The sequence below is a fragment of the Corvus cornix genome, chromosome 2 (assembly GCF_000738735.6).
Source record: "Corvus cornix cornix isolate S_Up_H32 chromosome 2, ASM73873v5, whole genome shotgun sequence".
Lineage (NCBI taxonomy): Eukaryota > Metazoa > Chordata > Aves > Passeriformes > Corvidae > Corvus > Corvus cornix.
Genome location: NC_046333.1, coordinates 31,982,412 through 31,998,605, shown reverse-complemented (window position 1 = coordinate 31,998,605; position 16,194 = coordinate 31,982,412). Strand labels below are relative to the sequence as shown.

Below are 16,194 nucleotides of genomic sequence, written 5' to 3'. Positions count from 1 at the left end.
CTCAGCATGCTCTCCATCCCCCTGAGAGGTAAAATGCTTTGTTTTCTCCTTTGTGGATATTTTCAAAGCTTGTTTCTGAAAGAAAAGATCTGCTGAGGAGGAATGGTGTGTATCAAGATTGTCTCTGAATGTGCTGCTGGGCTGCAGTGCAAAGAGTGCCTCTCCCGGAGTACTGAGTAGGGCATGCATACAGTAGTGCAAATAAAGTGCTTTTTTAAAGCCTTGCAGCATCCTGATTGTGTGTTTTGTTACAACCTCACTTCAACTTTTCTCCACAGCCATGGCAAGTCCAGGTGGCCCAAATGCCATACGCAGTACTAATTTCATCCTTGTTGGATCCCACAAGTTATCACTGTCTTCTGTAGGAAATACCAAATTTGCACTGGACAAGGTAATAGAAATTATTGGTTACTAATACAAATGTAACTGCATACTACTAGAAAAATAAATGAGTCTGGGTTTACTTTTCAGGTGAAAGTACCATCCTAGAAATGAAACACGTATAGGTTTATAGATATTTATATAGGCACTTAAACTTTTTGCATAGTTGTTACTTTTACATTTAATTCATATGATATTATATATTTTTGAGATACAACAGAGATGTACGTTATTATGCCTGATGCTCTTTCATTTCTTAGCTCAATAATAAGGTATGGTTATGCAAAGATAATGAAGGAATTTGATTATTGATTTGCTTTCACTGACAAAAAATTGATGTATGCAGTTGGCATCTCTGTATGTGGTCTTCATATTGTTGCTCCTAGTCTTGCAGTTATCACTAAAGTGTGCTTTAATGATAATGAAGTATTTGAAGTTTTCTGCACTTAACTGACCTAAAAATTGCCATCTGAATATATTTAGGAATATGAGGTTTTCCTTTCATTTCCCAATTAAATTTGTAGAAACAAATTATCTCAATTTTTCTTAGAGTTTTTTTAATATTGAGTTTTATACAATTTGTTCCTTGTATAAACAGAATGTTTATTGGCTTTTGCTATGAGAAGTTTAAAAAATCCATTCTTAGATTCACAAGGTAATCTTGTACCTTGTAATATCTATTACCTAAAATCTATTTTAGTAGGTGTTTGTGCCAGCAGCTATCCTAAACTAACTTAAATTAATTCAAATGTTACTACAGTTTATGGTACTAAATCACAGCTTTAGCTACCCAAACAGCAGCGTAAGTGTAACTTTCTTTTTTTTGGCTAATCAAGTCTTATTGTGATGATAGTGTTATTGCAATTACAGCTTCTGATGAGAGATGAGAAAACAAGAACTAGTTGTTTGTGTATAAGCCTTAAAACAAAATATCCCAATAATCCCAACTTGCTTTTTAGAAGTTTTACTTTTTGTAGATAGAAGCAGATTCCTTTACTGAAACAGCTGGCAGAACTTAATAGTTAAATTGCACTGTTGTTATGACAATGTGAGTTTCAGAAGTAGCAGCTTTGGTTCTTTGGCAAAAATGTTCCTCTTAACGAGAATGATACCTAGAAATCTATGTTTAGCTTCCTTATTGGAAACCCCTTGTTCTTGGAGTTAATGGAATCAGCTTTTGCATTATATTCAGCGTTTTAGGTTTGGACTTCATTAGCTTACACTGTATGACAGGACACGGGACTGGACTAGTGTAATGTAGCAAAAGCACAATGTTCAAAAAGAATTCCAGGGAAACTATTACTTGGTTAATTTTTTGCAGGTGCAGTCTTACAGTTATCAGGCAAAAAGGGGAATTCTTATTTGTAACTTTTTGGGTTTTTTTGTTAAATTACTACCTCAGTAAAATTTCAGTTTTGACTTGGCCTATGGCTGTACCAAACAGCTGCTTTTTAACTTGCTTCAAGCATTTCTAATATGGAGCAAACTCATGCCACAGTGGTTTTTTTTAGTTTCATTCCTCTCTTTTATATGTACTGTTAAAATTCAGGGTAAAAAGGACCAAAATATACTCATGTGTAACTGTGTCCTTTTCTCGTAGACCATAACTTTACACTAATTGCATTGAGCATGTTTCTTTTTTCCCTAGATAAATTTTGAAGGGGAGGAAAAAGAACTGTTGGGCTATATGTTCCAGGACAAGGTTGCTATGATCCTTTAGTTTATAACTTAAAATAGGACCCTGCTTCCTAGTGCATGTTGCTTGTGTCTGTCTGGCCTTTTTGCAGGTTTTTTTTTTTTTATTCTTCTAAGAAAATGCCTACAATGATTTACTAACTAAACACAAGAAGTTAGGAGCCTTTCAGACTTGCAGAATTCTACCCCTTGTCTTTCACAATAACAAGCATGCTGCTAGAACTCAGTTATTTACATTGCCTAGGGTTTTTCCTTAACTAACTTGTGTCTCTTGTTTTCCTAGATCATTAGAGGAGGGTGTTTATTGCTTCAAAACAAATTGTTGTGTCTCTTAAAGATCTCTAGCCAGGAAATTTGAGCCAGCTTCTTGATGAACTGCACAGAACATAGAATCGGCTGCTGTGCTGATAGAGAACCAGAGAAAAATGTCTGGCAGCCTTAATGTTGGTTTAACTCAACTTGTTGCTGCTGAAGAAAATTAAAATCTCTCAGGACCTAAATAATCTTGCTTCTTATTCTAGTGAAACCTTGTTCTGACAAGATGTATCAAGACATTTGGTTTTTTAAGCAAAAAGTTTTGAAAATACTAAAAATGTCAAAATGTGAGGTCCTTATTTGTTCACAGATGTTCACTTAAAATATTTTGGTGTATATGTTTTTGGCTTTAGAAACTATGTGGATTTACATCCTTAACAGAAATAATTTGTCCTTAAACTCTAAAATAGTTACATGTAATTGATAGTTTGTGTCCTGCAGAAGAAAGTGTTTTAGATGAATTTTCATGTTGTCTCTCAAAATTAGGCAAGTGATAATTTTAGTACCTATCATCTCCTATTTTTAATCAAAAGTCTCCTAAGAAACCAGTTTTTCAAATTCTTGAGTTATCTTGAGTACCTTTACAAATAATATTGGACGACAGTTTAGCTGTCTTTCTATGGTAAGCACCTGAATGACCACACCAGAATGCAAGATAGCCTAGTCATGGGCTTTAGTTTTTTCTTCATCTAGCTGGGTATTTGTCAAATTGCTTTCTTTCCATCACCTTCAAGCCTTTGAAAGAGATGTATTGTTAACTAGAACTCAATGTTTTGTCATTATGTATACAGGAGGGTGTTTTGAGGGTACACATAGCACCTGCTCATAGTACATAGCTTTAGTAATTAGTAATGGTGTAGGCTCTGCAAAACTGTGTTGTGTTTGTTAAACAACCTCTTTGCTTTGCCTGTCACACAGTTCTTCACTGGTAAACTTGATAATTCATAAACTGGATTCTTCCTCTTCTGACTTAAAGCTTTAAGGGGATGCAAAACCCATAAACTTGAAGTGGGGAATGGCCAGATGTCCTTGAGGCCCTCATTCACAAATGGGTTTTACTGTGCTTTGCTAGGATCATATGGTATTGTTCCCTGGTGTGTAGCATGTAGGGTAATAGCTGTCTTTGCTGATAAGCTGCATCAGTCCTGGATTCTTTATTTTTGTTATGTGGAAGTGTTTTACTATTTTTTACTTCTCAAGTGGTCATGGAGACTCCTACCCGATGCTTAGAATTTTTCAGTGCTATACAATTCCTGTTGAGTACAGGAGCAAGTCATGCATGCTGAGTTAGTTGAGTACATCTAACATGTAAAAATGATTTGATCACCTACCTGTGCATGTGTATTTATGTCTGGGAGGAAGCTGCAGGAAGTCAGCAATTCAAAGGTGATCAATTTCTAACCACAACACCTATTTTGGTGTTCTGCAGGATTCACTGAGGCCCACAGAAAGGAGCACTTTTAATTACTGAGGGTTACTCCTGTTCCTTGTAACTACTAGCAAAATTTAGTTCCATTTGATTGGCACTGATTCCATGGTTCTGAAAGCTATTTTGTTATTGTGTACCATGCCTTTGCCTATTCCCTGGCAAACAGTTCTTTATTTGTATTTGAGTAGCATCATTGACCTTCCTGGTTTTTCTAGTAATACAGAAGACCAATGTTTCTGACTTCTTGTCAATTTCCTTTCAAGATTCTTAACAGTGTTGCTTATTCAAATTATCAAAAAAATATTGTATGTAGAATGCCCTGAAGGTCATCATTTGCTTGTTGAATTAGCAGTTTTCCTCAGTTTCTTTGAGGTGGGAAAAAAAGAAGGGATGTGATTTCATGGGGGTAGTCAATGTAATGAGGCATTAAGTGTGGAGGGACTGGGGGAAGCTCAAAGGCTTAGACCTTGTTGTATGCTCTTCCTCAAAACTCTTGACTATCAAATAACTACTGTACCAGAGGTCAGTTAAACAGTTATCTACTATTTTCTTTTTTCAGTGGCAGAAGATAGGACTTGGAACCTTTTCTGTTAGAAATTACTTAACACATGTCTTTAACACCTTGAGTGCCAGTTAAGAACTGTTTTCATTACTTTTCTGCTTTCTAGGTTTTCTTTTATGCAAAGATTTATCTGAGTAGGCACTCCTACATCAGTATGTGCCAAAAATGCTTATGGTATCCAAGTACCATTCCTGTTTAAGCTCACGTTGATATTTTCCAAACAACTTGGTATCAAACTGAGGCAGAAGCTTGAAGGGTGTGGACTGGTGCCTTCTGTTGTTTCTAACCATGCTTGGAGTGCCTGTTTTTATAGCTAGAGTGCATGTTTATGCATATGTCCTGAGCAAACTAATAAATAATTCTTGGAAAGCTTCTAAATGAACTTGAAGCAAAAAGCGATTATTACTGTCTCGCTTGAGTCTGACTGCTTCTTTCCAGCTGAAGATCCTAAGATCAAGACAGTGCTAACATCTTGGTGCAGGTGGCTTGCTTGAACTGGTAAGACTGAGTTGAGAGGTGTCAAAATTAAATTATTGTTTTACTTTTTGCAGGTTCCCTTTTTGTCTCCTTTGGAAGGTCATATATATTTGAAGTTGAAATGCCAAGTGGACTCTTCGGTGGAGGAGAAAGGGTTCTTGGTAAGGTATTCACTGTATTCACTTCAAACTCCTGCCTTGGAAATTACAGGTCCTATTAAATGTGGTAATTTTTTAATGTCAGACCTGTGTTTGAAGCTTAAAACTGGCTTGATTTTTTTTTTTTTTTTTTTTTTTTTTTTTAATCTCTGAACCAGACCACAAATGTCTCTTAGTCTATACTCTAAACATATCTACGTTAAAGTTACCTTTAAGAACTTGTGTATCTCTCTTTTAAGCACCTATTTATTTGTTATTTTGAACTTCAGTTAACCTTCTCTTGTTAAAATCTGTGGTGTTGGATGAGATTTTAATTTCTATGGCAGAAAATGTTACAGAACTCTTTGTGTGTCTAATAAAAAAAAAAGATTGGGTTTTTTCCACTGTGTTCACAGCCTTTCGAAATGAAGAAGAAGCAACAGTAATTTTTTTTTTTTGAGAAACATCTTGTGCAGTTCTCTCTAAAACTGGGCCTAGAAAATGCAGCTTATACTTGGGCCTAAGAGCTGGAAGTGTTGAAATGGCCATAAGATGGCAGTAAATGTGCTACAAAAATGAAGCATTAACGTTTGCTGTTATTTTGGTGTTTCCAGAAATCACGATTTCTTTAGACTCTTTTCAAACACTGTTTTATGTCTCCTTTCCCTTTACATAACTGAAGTTGAAAAGATTTCATTAGATGCAAACATTTCACATGCTTATGGTATTTGCTGTCCCATGTTTCTCTTTACTAGTTTGAGAAAGTCCGTATTTGCTTCTACTACACAATATGTAAAACCTGAAGAATGGTGTACTTGCATACTGAATTTGTTCAGAGTAAGGGTTTGGAAACTCTCTGCACCATTGAAAATTATAATCTGAATTGTGAAGAGTGAGAATCACAATACACACATTAATTGGAAAAAAAGTTCTGTACAAGTTCAAGAGGTATCAGGAATAGAAGTCAGATACTAAACTGTCCATTCCAGTACTAAGGAAATGGGGCTTGAAATTGACGAAATCCAGCATCCAATAAAAGAACTGCCAACACAAACATTTGAAAATCAATTTCTAATTTCCTTTGAACTGACTGGACTCTCCAGAGTGTGGCCTCTTGGACAGCTGCAGGTTTTTTAATCCTGATTTTTAAGTCAAAAATTACTCAAATATCTAATAATAATAAATTGTTATTTGAACATGTTTTGTGAACCATTCATACTGTATATACTATAAATAACCCTTCTTTATCTTAAAATAATGGGAATGCTTGCCACCATCAACATGAAAATCTGGTCATTTTAAATAACAGTGATAGGTGCCTTTTAGCAAAAGGCTGCAAACCTGAGAATGATAGTGTGAGCTCATTTTCTATGCCATCTGGAAAATAAATATACTGTCCTTAGAAGCCTCTCCCAGTACAATTTCTTTTCCTTCTCTTTCCTTTAGCCCTATGAAGGATTGCGCTTACAGAACCATTCTGGTAGAAAAATAGTCAAGTACAGACCAAGCTCAAGGTCCAATATTACCCCATTTAATTTTTTTTTTTTTTTTTTAAGACTATGTTTGAAGATGTCAGTGGGTTTGGAGCATGGCATAGGCGCTGGTGTGTGCTGTCTGGAAATTGTATCTCCTATTGGACATACCCAGATGACGAAAAACGAAAGGTAATGCTGTTTTATAAAGCTTAAGTCTAAAGTTCTGTCGTACCCTACACAAATAGCTGTTCATTTTTAAGGACTGTAATGTGTAGGCTTAAAACTGGTAAAGCATGGGATTCAAGCTCATAAAGCTTCCTTGGGGAATGGAGAGGACTCGTCTTCATAAATCTGACCTAAATCGGGGCACACTTAGAAACTGACTGCCCTGTCTAGTGGGAAAGGGGGAAAAGTGATGGGAGATCCATATTTAATTTCCCCTTTAGTCTTAAGGTTTTCTATTGTGCTCATCAAATCACTAATTATTTAATTGAAATTGATTGGACTTGTCCAGCTTAATAAGCAGACTTATCTAGTTGCCTTAAGTTTGAGACAAAATGATGACTAACACTTAATATGGTAAAGAGTTAGAGTGGGCAATCCTTGTATATTGCAGAAGCATAGCTGTAATTATGGACTATCTTATTTGAAGTAATTTTCTTCTCGCTGCTCCACATTGTAGCTGGAACTGGTGCTGCTTAAGTGGTTCTCACAGAAACTTAAGTTCTTGTTGGGCTAATGGGACAAATCAGAGGCTCATCTGTCACTGAGGTGAACCTTCTTGTCTCCTTAGTGTGTTCCGGCAGTGTACTAAAATGTTCCCAGGTTCTTTTAAAGACTGCTTTCAAGAGGGTTTTTCAGACTCACTGAAGTTATTTACCATTAAACACTTTCTTGTTTATTGGCAGAACTTTCTTTCCCAAACTCCATGGCAAACTCTGGTCCTTTTGGGTCTTCTATGCCAATCCAGATGCCTGAGTTTAGTTTCTTCCCTGCTAACAGAGGAAGACCATATGCTGATAGTTGACATTGCCAAAATATATCAATGTACTTTCTCTCCCTGCCAAGAAAGAGGGAAAAATCTCTGCCTACTGTAAGAGAAGATAGTAAAAAAAAGTTAAGCAAGAAGAAGGTTCCTATTCTGCTTTTGTCTGCAAGGAAGAAGCTTTGGTTTGTTTTCCAGATTCTGTTCTTGCAAATCTTCTAAACTTGTTTCACTATTGTTCTGAGAAAGGGTCCAGCTGTATTTTTGTGATCTACAGAAATATTAAACTTAATAAATGCATCCCCTCACCCCTGCTATATCTGTTCCATCATGCAGAGATAGATGTAGCTCGTAAATATCTGTATTAGGCCATGATTACTTTAAATTGTGGAAGGTTTTTTAAATAAATTTCTTACAGCTGCACATATGTTATCCTTTTGCATGGAATAACTGACCGAGGGAAGGTGCATTCACTTAATATTGTCAAAGTTGTCCAAGCATATGTTGTTCAGAATGACTCTTGATTGCAGTGTTCTTGACTGATGAACTGATCTCACTTTCAGCATCCTTTGGGCCGGATAAACTTGGCTAACTGCACTAATCATCAGATTGAACCTGCCAACAGGGAATTCTGTGCTCGGCCCAACACTTTTGAACTAATAACTGTCAGACCTCAGAGAGAAGATGACCGAGAGACTCTTGTCAGCCAATGTAGAGACACACTCTGTGTTACAAAGTGAGTGCATAAAATCATGGAGGTTGTGGGAGGCTATGGGACATGTGGGGAAAGGGTATTTTACCTCCTGTGATAGCTTTAGTAACGTAAGAGCTTTACAGCTTTGTCATAATGATGCAGAGATCATTTAAATGCTAAGATTTTGGGGTGGCACTTGAACTGTTTTGTTCACTTGTAGTCCAAACTGCTTTCTAGAAGTGGAAATGCCACGTGGCTTGGTAGCAGGATTGTGGAATGTTTGACTTAATTTTTAACCCTGCTGTTTGGGCTTCTATGGTTGATCAGCTTGAGATTTATCACAATAACTAATTGGAGATGGAGAATAATCCATGGGGTTCCTTGCCTTCTAGGAACTGGCTGTCTGCTGATACTAAAGAAGAGCGTAACCTTTGGATGCAAAAGCTCAACCAAGTCCTTGTCGACCTTCGCATGTGGCAGCCTGATGCCTGCTACAAACCTACTGGAAAGCTTTAAACTCTGGAAGGGAACTACGCAAGGAAAGCATTGAAATGAAAATGTGGGAAGTCCTCTGGGTCACTTATGCTTTAAATTTGAGAGAGTATTTAACATTATACAGGACTATGTTATGCAGTATTTTTATTTCACTTAAAAAAATTTTAAAACCTTTTTACTTTCTAGTTTTGAGTATGGTAGGAAGCAATTATTTGTTTCTAAATGTGCTAAATATTTATGTAACTCCTTTTTTGGAAGTCTTCTAGCTAGCTACATTCTCTCCTTTAAACAACTAAATTATTGCAGGAAATCACACTTCAGGGCAGTAAGGGAGGCACTAGCTAGTGAAAGACAAGCTTTTTAGATAACTCAGCTCCCTGAAAGAAACAATAGCTCAAAATACTCTAACAAGGATGCTGCTGAAGCATAAGATTTAATGTTGTAGCATTTGTTGGGGCTCTTTTTTAATGATCAGGCAGAAAAGTAACTAGTCAATTTTATTCTACAACATTCAGTATAGATATTTCTGCTTATACAGCATCTTCGTGGTCAGAACAAAATGCACAACATATTCATACTACTTTTGCAATTTCTCATACAAGCTAGTATGGATAGGTGCGTGGCATGTACACTATGTGATTTGCAGGTGGGGAATTACGTATGCAGTATATTGCACTTTGATAGAAATGGAAGGTCTTGAATACTTTTTTAGGACTGTTATCTAAAAAATAATCAAACAGAAAAATTTAGGTTTAGGGTTGTATACATCAGTATTTCCTGGGACTTGCGGTTTTTACAAGCTGGAATTCTCCATTTGAGAACCAGGAATAGGTTAATAGGTTGTAAAAGTGCCTTTTTTTTGTTTTGTTTAATAAGAAGACTTTACAAAGCTGCTATGTACCAACTAATACTCCTCTGGCTGAAAGAATGGGTCTTCCTCCCCTTGATAGACGTGTCCACAAATGCATATAAAAACAGTACTTCAGAGACCCATCATGAAAATGGCAACATTTCTCAGTTAAAACTTGCAGATTTCACAGCTTTTCATTGAGCATATTGAAATACCAGCTCATTACTTCACTAGAAATGCAGTAGTGGAATACTGAAGGTTGCTATTACTCTTACATATTCACACTTGAAACACTAAATTCTGTTAGCTTATACTGTTTTCATCCTACCCCTTTTGTACTTGCTTTTAAGTCTTGTTTTCTTTTCTGATGTCTTTAAATATTTCCAAACTATGTATTGAGATTTATTTTATTCATTTAAAATAAAAAATAAAACCCTTCCTGCTTTTTTCATAATGTTATCTATGCATTTGAGATACTAGTCTGTAGGCTGAAGAAAAGCTGGACTGCACACAGTATTTAAGGAAGGATTCTATTCTGTACAGGTATCCCAAAATTCCACTTGATGGTGTGTGAAGCCTTGCATGTAGCTAGCACTGAATTTTGTAGTGGGAGGCCAGATTGTTCGTGTGCAGCAGCTCATCAAATATGAAGAGGAGAGATGTTTTTTTTTGTTTGTTTTTTTGTTTTTTTTTTTTTTTTTTGGTGACAGTGACATGGCAACAGAATAATGCAACAGGGACAGTGCAAGAGCAAATTTCATCAGTGGATGTGTGGTAGGCTGTCTTCCTAAACTTCCAAGTGGATGTTAAAAGTCATTCAATTTTGAATTATTAAAGGAGTCCATAGAAAGATGTTACAAACAGAACTGGGTGATATTCAAGTGAACATTTTTATTCAGGCTAATTGGGCTATTATCTCTTGTAGAAACCAGTCTGTGTTTTTCACTGTCCAAGATGAAGTTCCCTTCATAAAGGAAAGGTATAAGGTATAACAGGTGGTGTTAAGTTAGAAAAGCTGACCTGTGTGGTGACTTCTGGGCACAAGCTGTGAGTGGTGAGGACATGGGCTTCTGCAGCCAGCAGAAGCATGGGATGCAAGCTCAGCAGGAAGCCTGCATGTATGGCTTTTCTGGCTGGCACTGCTGGGTGCCACCTCCTCCCCTCCCATGTTCCTCAGCTCTTTTAGGGCTTTGCAGTGAAGGAGTTTGCAACAATGGTGACGTAGTTTTTCCATGTTTGAAGCAGATCCTTTGTGAAGAGGCCAGACTGTGTGAATTCAAATAGCTTCAGATGTTCTATAGATGTTCTATACCTCAAAAAGAGTTCCTACTGTCTGATTTCATGCAAAGCTTTAAGTTTTGTACAAACTGTTTGCAGAGTAACATCAAGAGAACCTTCCCATGTGCAGAGTGCTGGACCCAGCTAGTGACATAATCCCTCCTATCTTCACATGCTCTGACTCTCCCCAGAAAAGACCTTGACAGACCATTCCTTCTAGAAATACATACTGCTATTAAGTTTGAATTGCATGGAATTATAATTAGCTTTCCAAGAGAAACGTTCTGTTTCTCTTTTCCCCATGCATTTGTCACCTTCAACCACTCCAAGCACCAGGAGACAGTTAACCTAATGGAATAGACTAGAATTCATACTTTGTCTCTGCTTTAGCATAAGTAAGCTTTTTCTGCAGCATTTTTTAAATATAGGACATGTATTTTTAGTGTGGTATGGGTAAGTGATTGATGGTGGGGGTGCAGATCTTCAGCTGTTTTTTGCATTTGAAATAATAGAGAGATATAGTGGTTGTAAAAGCTGATGGCTTAATAGTCCCGAAATTCATCTTTCTTTGCAGGTTGATAGTTACTGCATTAGTTACAAATCAGGTTTCTGCATGCAGCCTGGTTTGGAGCTGCAGAGCTCACCTTGAGGCATGAGGGCACGTGCTTTGGGTAGTGTGCCTTCAAGCAGGGTCAAACCCATTCCTTGGTGTTCCTCAGGGGCCCTGTATCTAGCATGGAGGAATTCTACTGAGCACACTTGGGAGTTTTGCTTTGGGATTCAGCTATGGAGGTTTCAGGTTGTCTTTGAAAAGTTGTTCTAAGAAATCATTTTATCCCATTGTTCACAAATTCAAGAAGTTTACTAGTAAGAAAGTCTGTAAGAGAAAAATGCTTTGCTTTAGGCAATGAAGCTTATTTTAGCTGAGGAGATTTTCAGTTTTACTACTTTGTAAAACTCCTAATTGGTGTTATTAAATCCCAACCTCAAATGAAATACAATAATTTGCAATGAAATTGCCTTGAAAATTAGGCTTCTAAACATGACTCCCTTCCCCCTTTTAATTGCTATGCTTCTGTATGTTGATGTAGAGGAAATAATCTGATATTCTGTAATTATTGCCTGTGCTGTACTTGGTCTGTAGTAAAAACATGTGGATGCACTTGTTTCTGTTCTTGTGTTGTATTTAATGAAAGATAAGAGTCCCGAATAGGTAATAAAAAAATAGGTGTTTTACCTGGCCAGGGTACATGGAATATTATTTTGTTTGAAGAGAATTTCTACAGGAAGCAGGGAGATTTCCTTTTCCTTCTAATGCTAAATACTCTTCCCCAGGCATGCCTCTCTGGAGTTGAAAATATTTCTTGGGAGACTGGATATTTTGGTAACATCTAAATGCCTTGAATGAATTGGGGCCTTATTAACAAGTACCATTCAATTAAGGAATGTATTCCCTTTTGGTTTCCTAAAGTAGGTGACTTAATATTTACTTAAGTGTTAGCAGTCATCCCAAAGGAATTTCTATCTTAATTTCTATCTTAATATCTTAATAAAAGACTGTGCTCTCAAAAAAGGAGCAGGATCTAGGAAAGAAAGGATACATGCTTCAATCAAAATAGTATTAGCCAAGTCATCCCCTGCCTGTTCAAAATGCTGAGTGGCTGCATGTCCTACAGCCAGGCCCTCTCCTTGGGTTTGGACCACAGCCCAAGAGCTGCCTCATGTGTGACACAGCCTTGTGCAAGGGCTGTGCTCAGAACAAGGGGCAGAGTGACTCTACTTGAGCTTTGGGCTGCCGGGGTGGGTTTTAGTCATGTCATATTAATGCTTGCTATTTACCAGATCTCTTCCGCCCATAATTAATGCCTTTTTATGCTCTCTGATCCCTCCATCACCAGTAAGGTTGCAAGTAGGGTAGAGCTGTCTATAATTTTTAAGTATTTCTTTATTTTTCTAAGAGCATGGGATAAGCTCATGAAAAAACACAGTAATTCTCCATCTTCAAGTCTGCCTGTGAAGTATGGGCTGCCCAGTATTTTCAGTGATTCCCTCAGCCATGCCTGTAAAAGACATAGGACTGGGCATATTGTATTCCTCAGGAAGCAAAAAAGGAAAGATACATTAAAGATTGAAAAAGCAACCTGCTTTGAATACATGAAGTGTTGTCAACTTAATATCTTATTAATGGGGGAAGAGAACCTGTGTTCAGTCAGCCTGTGCTGATGCTGCCAAGCACATCAAAACTGTAGTGCCTTGTTATTCCTGGCACACTTTAATAAGCAAATAGCAGCTAAATAATGTATTGACAGTCAAGGCAATTACATACACACAATTTATAGCAATATAATGAGTTTGGGGTCCCCTCCTCTCCTTTTTGGATCAGGTTAACTGTTGAAACAGTACAAGTAGAAAGCCTAGAAATGTTCTGCAGAAGGAAAAACAATTAGCTAGAGGTAGGAGTTTGCTAAATATGGATAAAAGAAATACAGATTTTCAAACTGATATAACAAATGGTCTAGCTGGCAGCTATCCTCTGATTTTTATTTTTGTAGCTCCACAGAAAAAGCATAGCCTACTTGTGCAGGTGAGATACAAACTGGAAAGAATGCTCTTGTGTTATGTCCACTGCTACTGGCTCTGATAACTTCCCTCCGCCCTTTTTTTTGTGTCTTTAATCATCTTGACTCGTGGAAGCGCCACCATAAATTGCGTGAGGGCTCCGGCAGTTTGGAAGTCAGTGTCCACCTTGGTCTTTGAATATGGCTTCAATCTGGTCATTGAATGGATTCTCCTTGCCAAGCACTTGAGGCCACTCGTGTAGCGCCTTCTGCCAGGTAATGCCTGTTCCAAGGGCTGCAGCAATCTGCAAACCACAAATGCTATCAATTCCTTGTGCCTCTATAATACAGTCATTTCATGCCAGAGTTTAGAAGACCCCACCATAAGGACTGCCCAGTATAACCATGGGATGGACTGTAGCCTATAACCAAAGGTAAAAAACCATTCCAGCTGCTTGACCAGGGCAAAATCCTTCTGAGAGTAAAAATAGTATTAGGGCCATATGTCTGCACCTCCTGTCATTTGTCTAATAATGATAGTCTGTCTCCAACCACTTCCAGATGCCTATGGTGTCTAGTGCATAAACTGCTATGCAAAGGCCCTGAAATCTGATTTTTATTTTTTTTTCTCCCATGAAACATTTTGAAAGTATGTCAAAAGCACCGCTTGGGTATAACGCATAAAGCTCTTGCAAGTCCAAAGGAATTCATGCTCCCAAATGCTTTTGGTACTTCTAATAAATGTTCTCTGTGCTCTCCTGGGAGGAAACCACAGGTGATGAGGAAAAAGAGGCCCAATTATTTCTAGTTTCATAACTAACTGTGTCTGATGCTCTAAGTTTGCACCTGCTACTGGGTTGTCTTCAGAGTTTTTTCCCATGAGACCTGTAGAAATGGTAGAATAGCTTTTCTCCTCAATAGCAGTCTCACTCCAGCTTTCACAAAGGTTTTTGCCCTAGAAGTTATGTGCCAAAGAGAAATCGTATCTGCTGCACTGGCAGGGCGAAAAACATCAGTGGTAGCAGAAAGGGACAGAGAGAAAAGCCTGACTCTCCCTTATCCAAGTTTTCACACCCTGCTAGGCATTTTTGTTATACTCCTGACCTGTGGTTATATTTGGCCTATATGGGAACTTTCTTTTCAACTCAAACTTTTCAACACACTGATATTGACTGCAATTATGAGGATTAAATAAGGCTAACAAAAGCTTTTTTTTTGGTTGCTTTTAAGGGCCGAGGGGGGTTTATGGAATCAAACTACTTGAATACTGTTGTTTCAGAGTTTGGGAAGATACTGGAGCCTTTCGGGAATTTTTATGTGCTGCTTTTTTAATCCTGTGCTTTAAAAGAAGCTGTAGTGATGGCCTGGAAGACAAAATCTTTCTTTTTTTAAGGGCTCACATACAAAGAGAAGCATTTGTGGGGTGGAAGCTCTTAGACTCTGGTCACTCAAAGTCTTGTTAAGCTAATGGAGGAACGGGCAGGAGAGAGGGGTAGTGGAGATTTGTGCAATAGAGGGTTTTCTCCTGGTTGTAGTTTGTATTGTGACCAAACGTTATTCTGGGACACCCTATTGCAGCCAGGAGGCTGAGACCCATCCCGGTCAGAGTGGTCCATTTTGGCATGCCAGTCTCCAAACCTCCTTCATAAACCTCCCTACACCTTCCACGGGTTTTAGCAGGATGGGTGGTGTTGATTAATTGGCTGGTTGGGTGGTTGGTTTAAAAAACCCTACTGTCTTTGCATGGTGCACCCTTTGCAAAGGTATCACTGGACATATGCTCTACAGTGTTCAGACTAATGCTGACTGTAATTTAGGGTATATGTACTTAAACTACCCTAAATTTTTATCTGAATTAGATTCTGTCCACGCATAGTTTCTTGATGTCCCAATGATTTCAATAATTTATTCTGGATGAGTAGTTTAGCACAGAGAAGGGTTTGTGATTCTGGAAATCGCTTTCTTGCAGGTCTTTTTTAAATTCCAAAATTCTTGTGCTTTGAGACGCGCTATAATTTTTATGAGCTTTGCAATTATTTTTTTGTTGTTGTGAAGATGGCAACCCCTAAGCAAGTTTTTAAAAGGAGATATTATCCATTCCTCCCAGTGCTCTGGGTGACTGCAACTGGGAGGTGGCTGTGTTATTTCAGCAGCTTCTGGCTGTTTTCCTTGTCTTCAGCAAACAGGTGATAGGCATGATTCTCAGCAAAGTGTAAATACCCAACTCATCTGATATGCGTCACTTCATCTTTTCCTCTTTATTTCTGCCTGGAATGTGCTTTGCTATGACTTAAGGAAGAAAAAGGGAGAAGCTAATCACACTCAAGCTGTGCTTTCCTGCCTGTATATAAACATTAAGAATCTTCCAAGCGTCTCAGGTTCCAGTTTGTGATGCTCAGGGCTTTTGCATTCTCCCTGATACCTTCATAAAAGCAAGAAAGGAAGCCATTTATGCAGGATCCTGTTGAAATGCATGGCCCTGTCATCCAAACAAAGCAATCGACTGTTCTAGAGGGAAGTGGTGTCCTTGAAGCCATCTGGCATTCATAAAGATTTGCAGTGAAATTTTGTAGTAAGGAGGAGATGCTGAAGAAATTCCCTGGGCTCCCTCTATAGTCACTGGGAAGAGAAAGACAGATTTTTTCCCAAGGACAACCAAGCTGAACTTTGGGGAATGGTGTCTCAAAAACAGCTCTAGAGGAAACTTGGGAGGACTGAGTGAATCACTTTGATTTTAAGTGTCAAAAGTAAATAGCGTGAATTTCTTCTGCCTCCATCCTGCGCTGCATGTTTTGGAAAACACTTTATGGAGGCAAATTTTAACTTTGAAACTTTAGTGGAATGCAGTTATGCCAATTATGAG

The 16,194-nt window shown here is 37.9% G+C and overlaps 2 protein-coding genes across 3 annotated transcripts in view; one reads left to right on the top strand and one right to left on the bottom strand.

The window, feature by feature from the left end:
- Nucleotides 1-11,936, top strand: part of ANLN (anillin actin binding protein) — a 29,171-nt gene extending 17,235 nt beyond the window's left edge. The window contains exons 20-24 of the mRNA XM_010398720.4: nt 279-391; nt 4,934-5,020; nt 6,553-6,660; nt 8,020-8,192; nt 8,543-11,936. Coding sequence (XP_010397022.1) covers nt 279-391; nt 4,934-5,020; nt 6,553-6,660; nt 8,020-8,192; nt 8,543-8,666 — 605 coding nt within the window. The 3' untranslated portion in view covers nt 8,667-11,936. The remainder of the gene's footprint in view (nt 1-278; nt 392-4,933; nt 5,021-6,552; nt 6,661-8,019; nt 8,193-8,542) is intronic.
- Nucleotides 10,367-16,194, bottom strand: part of AOAH (acyloxyacyl hydrolase) — a 77,068-nt gene continuing 71,240 nt past the window's right edge. For both annotated transcript variants that reach the window (XM_010398723.4, XM_010398722.4), the window contains exon 22: nt 10,367-13,636. In XM_010398723.4, the coding sequence (XP_010397025.1) occupies nt 13,508-13,636 (129 nt within the window). In that variant the 3' untranslated portion in view covers nt 10,367-13,507. The remainder of the gene's footprint in view (nt 13,637-16,194) is intronic.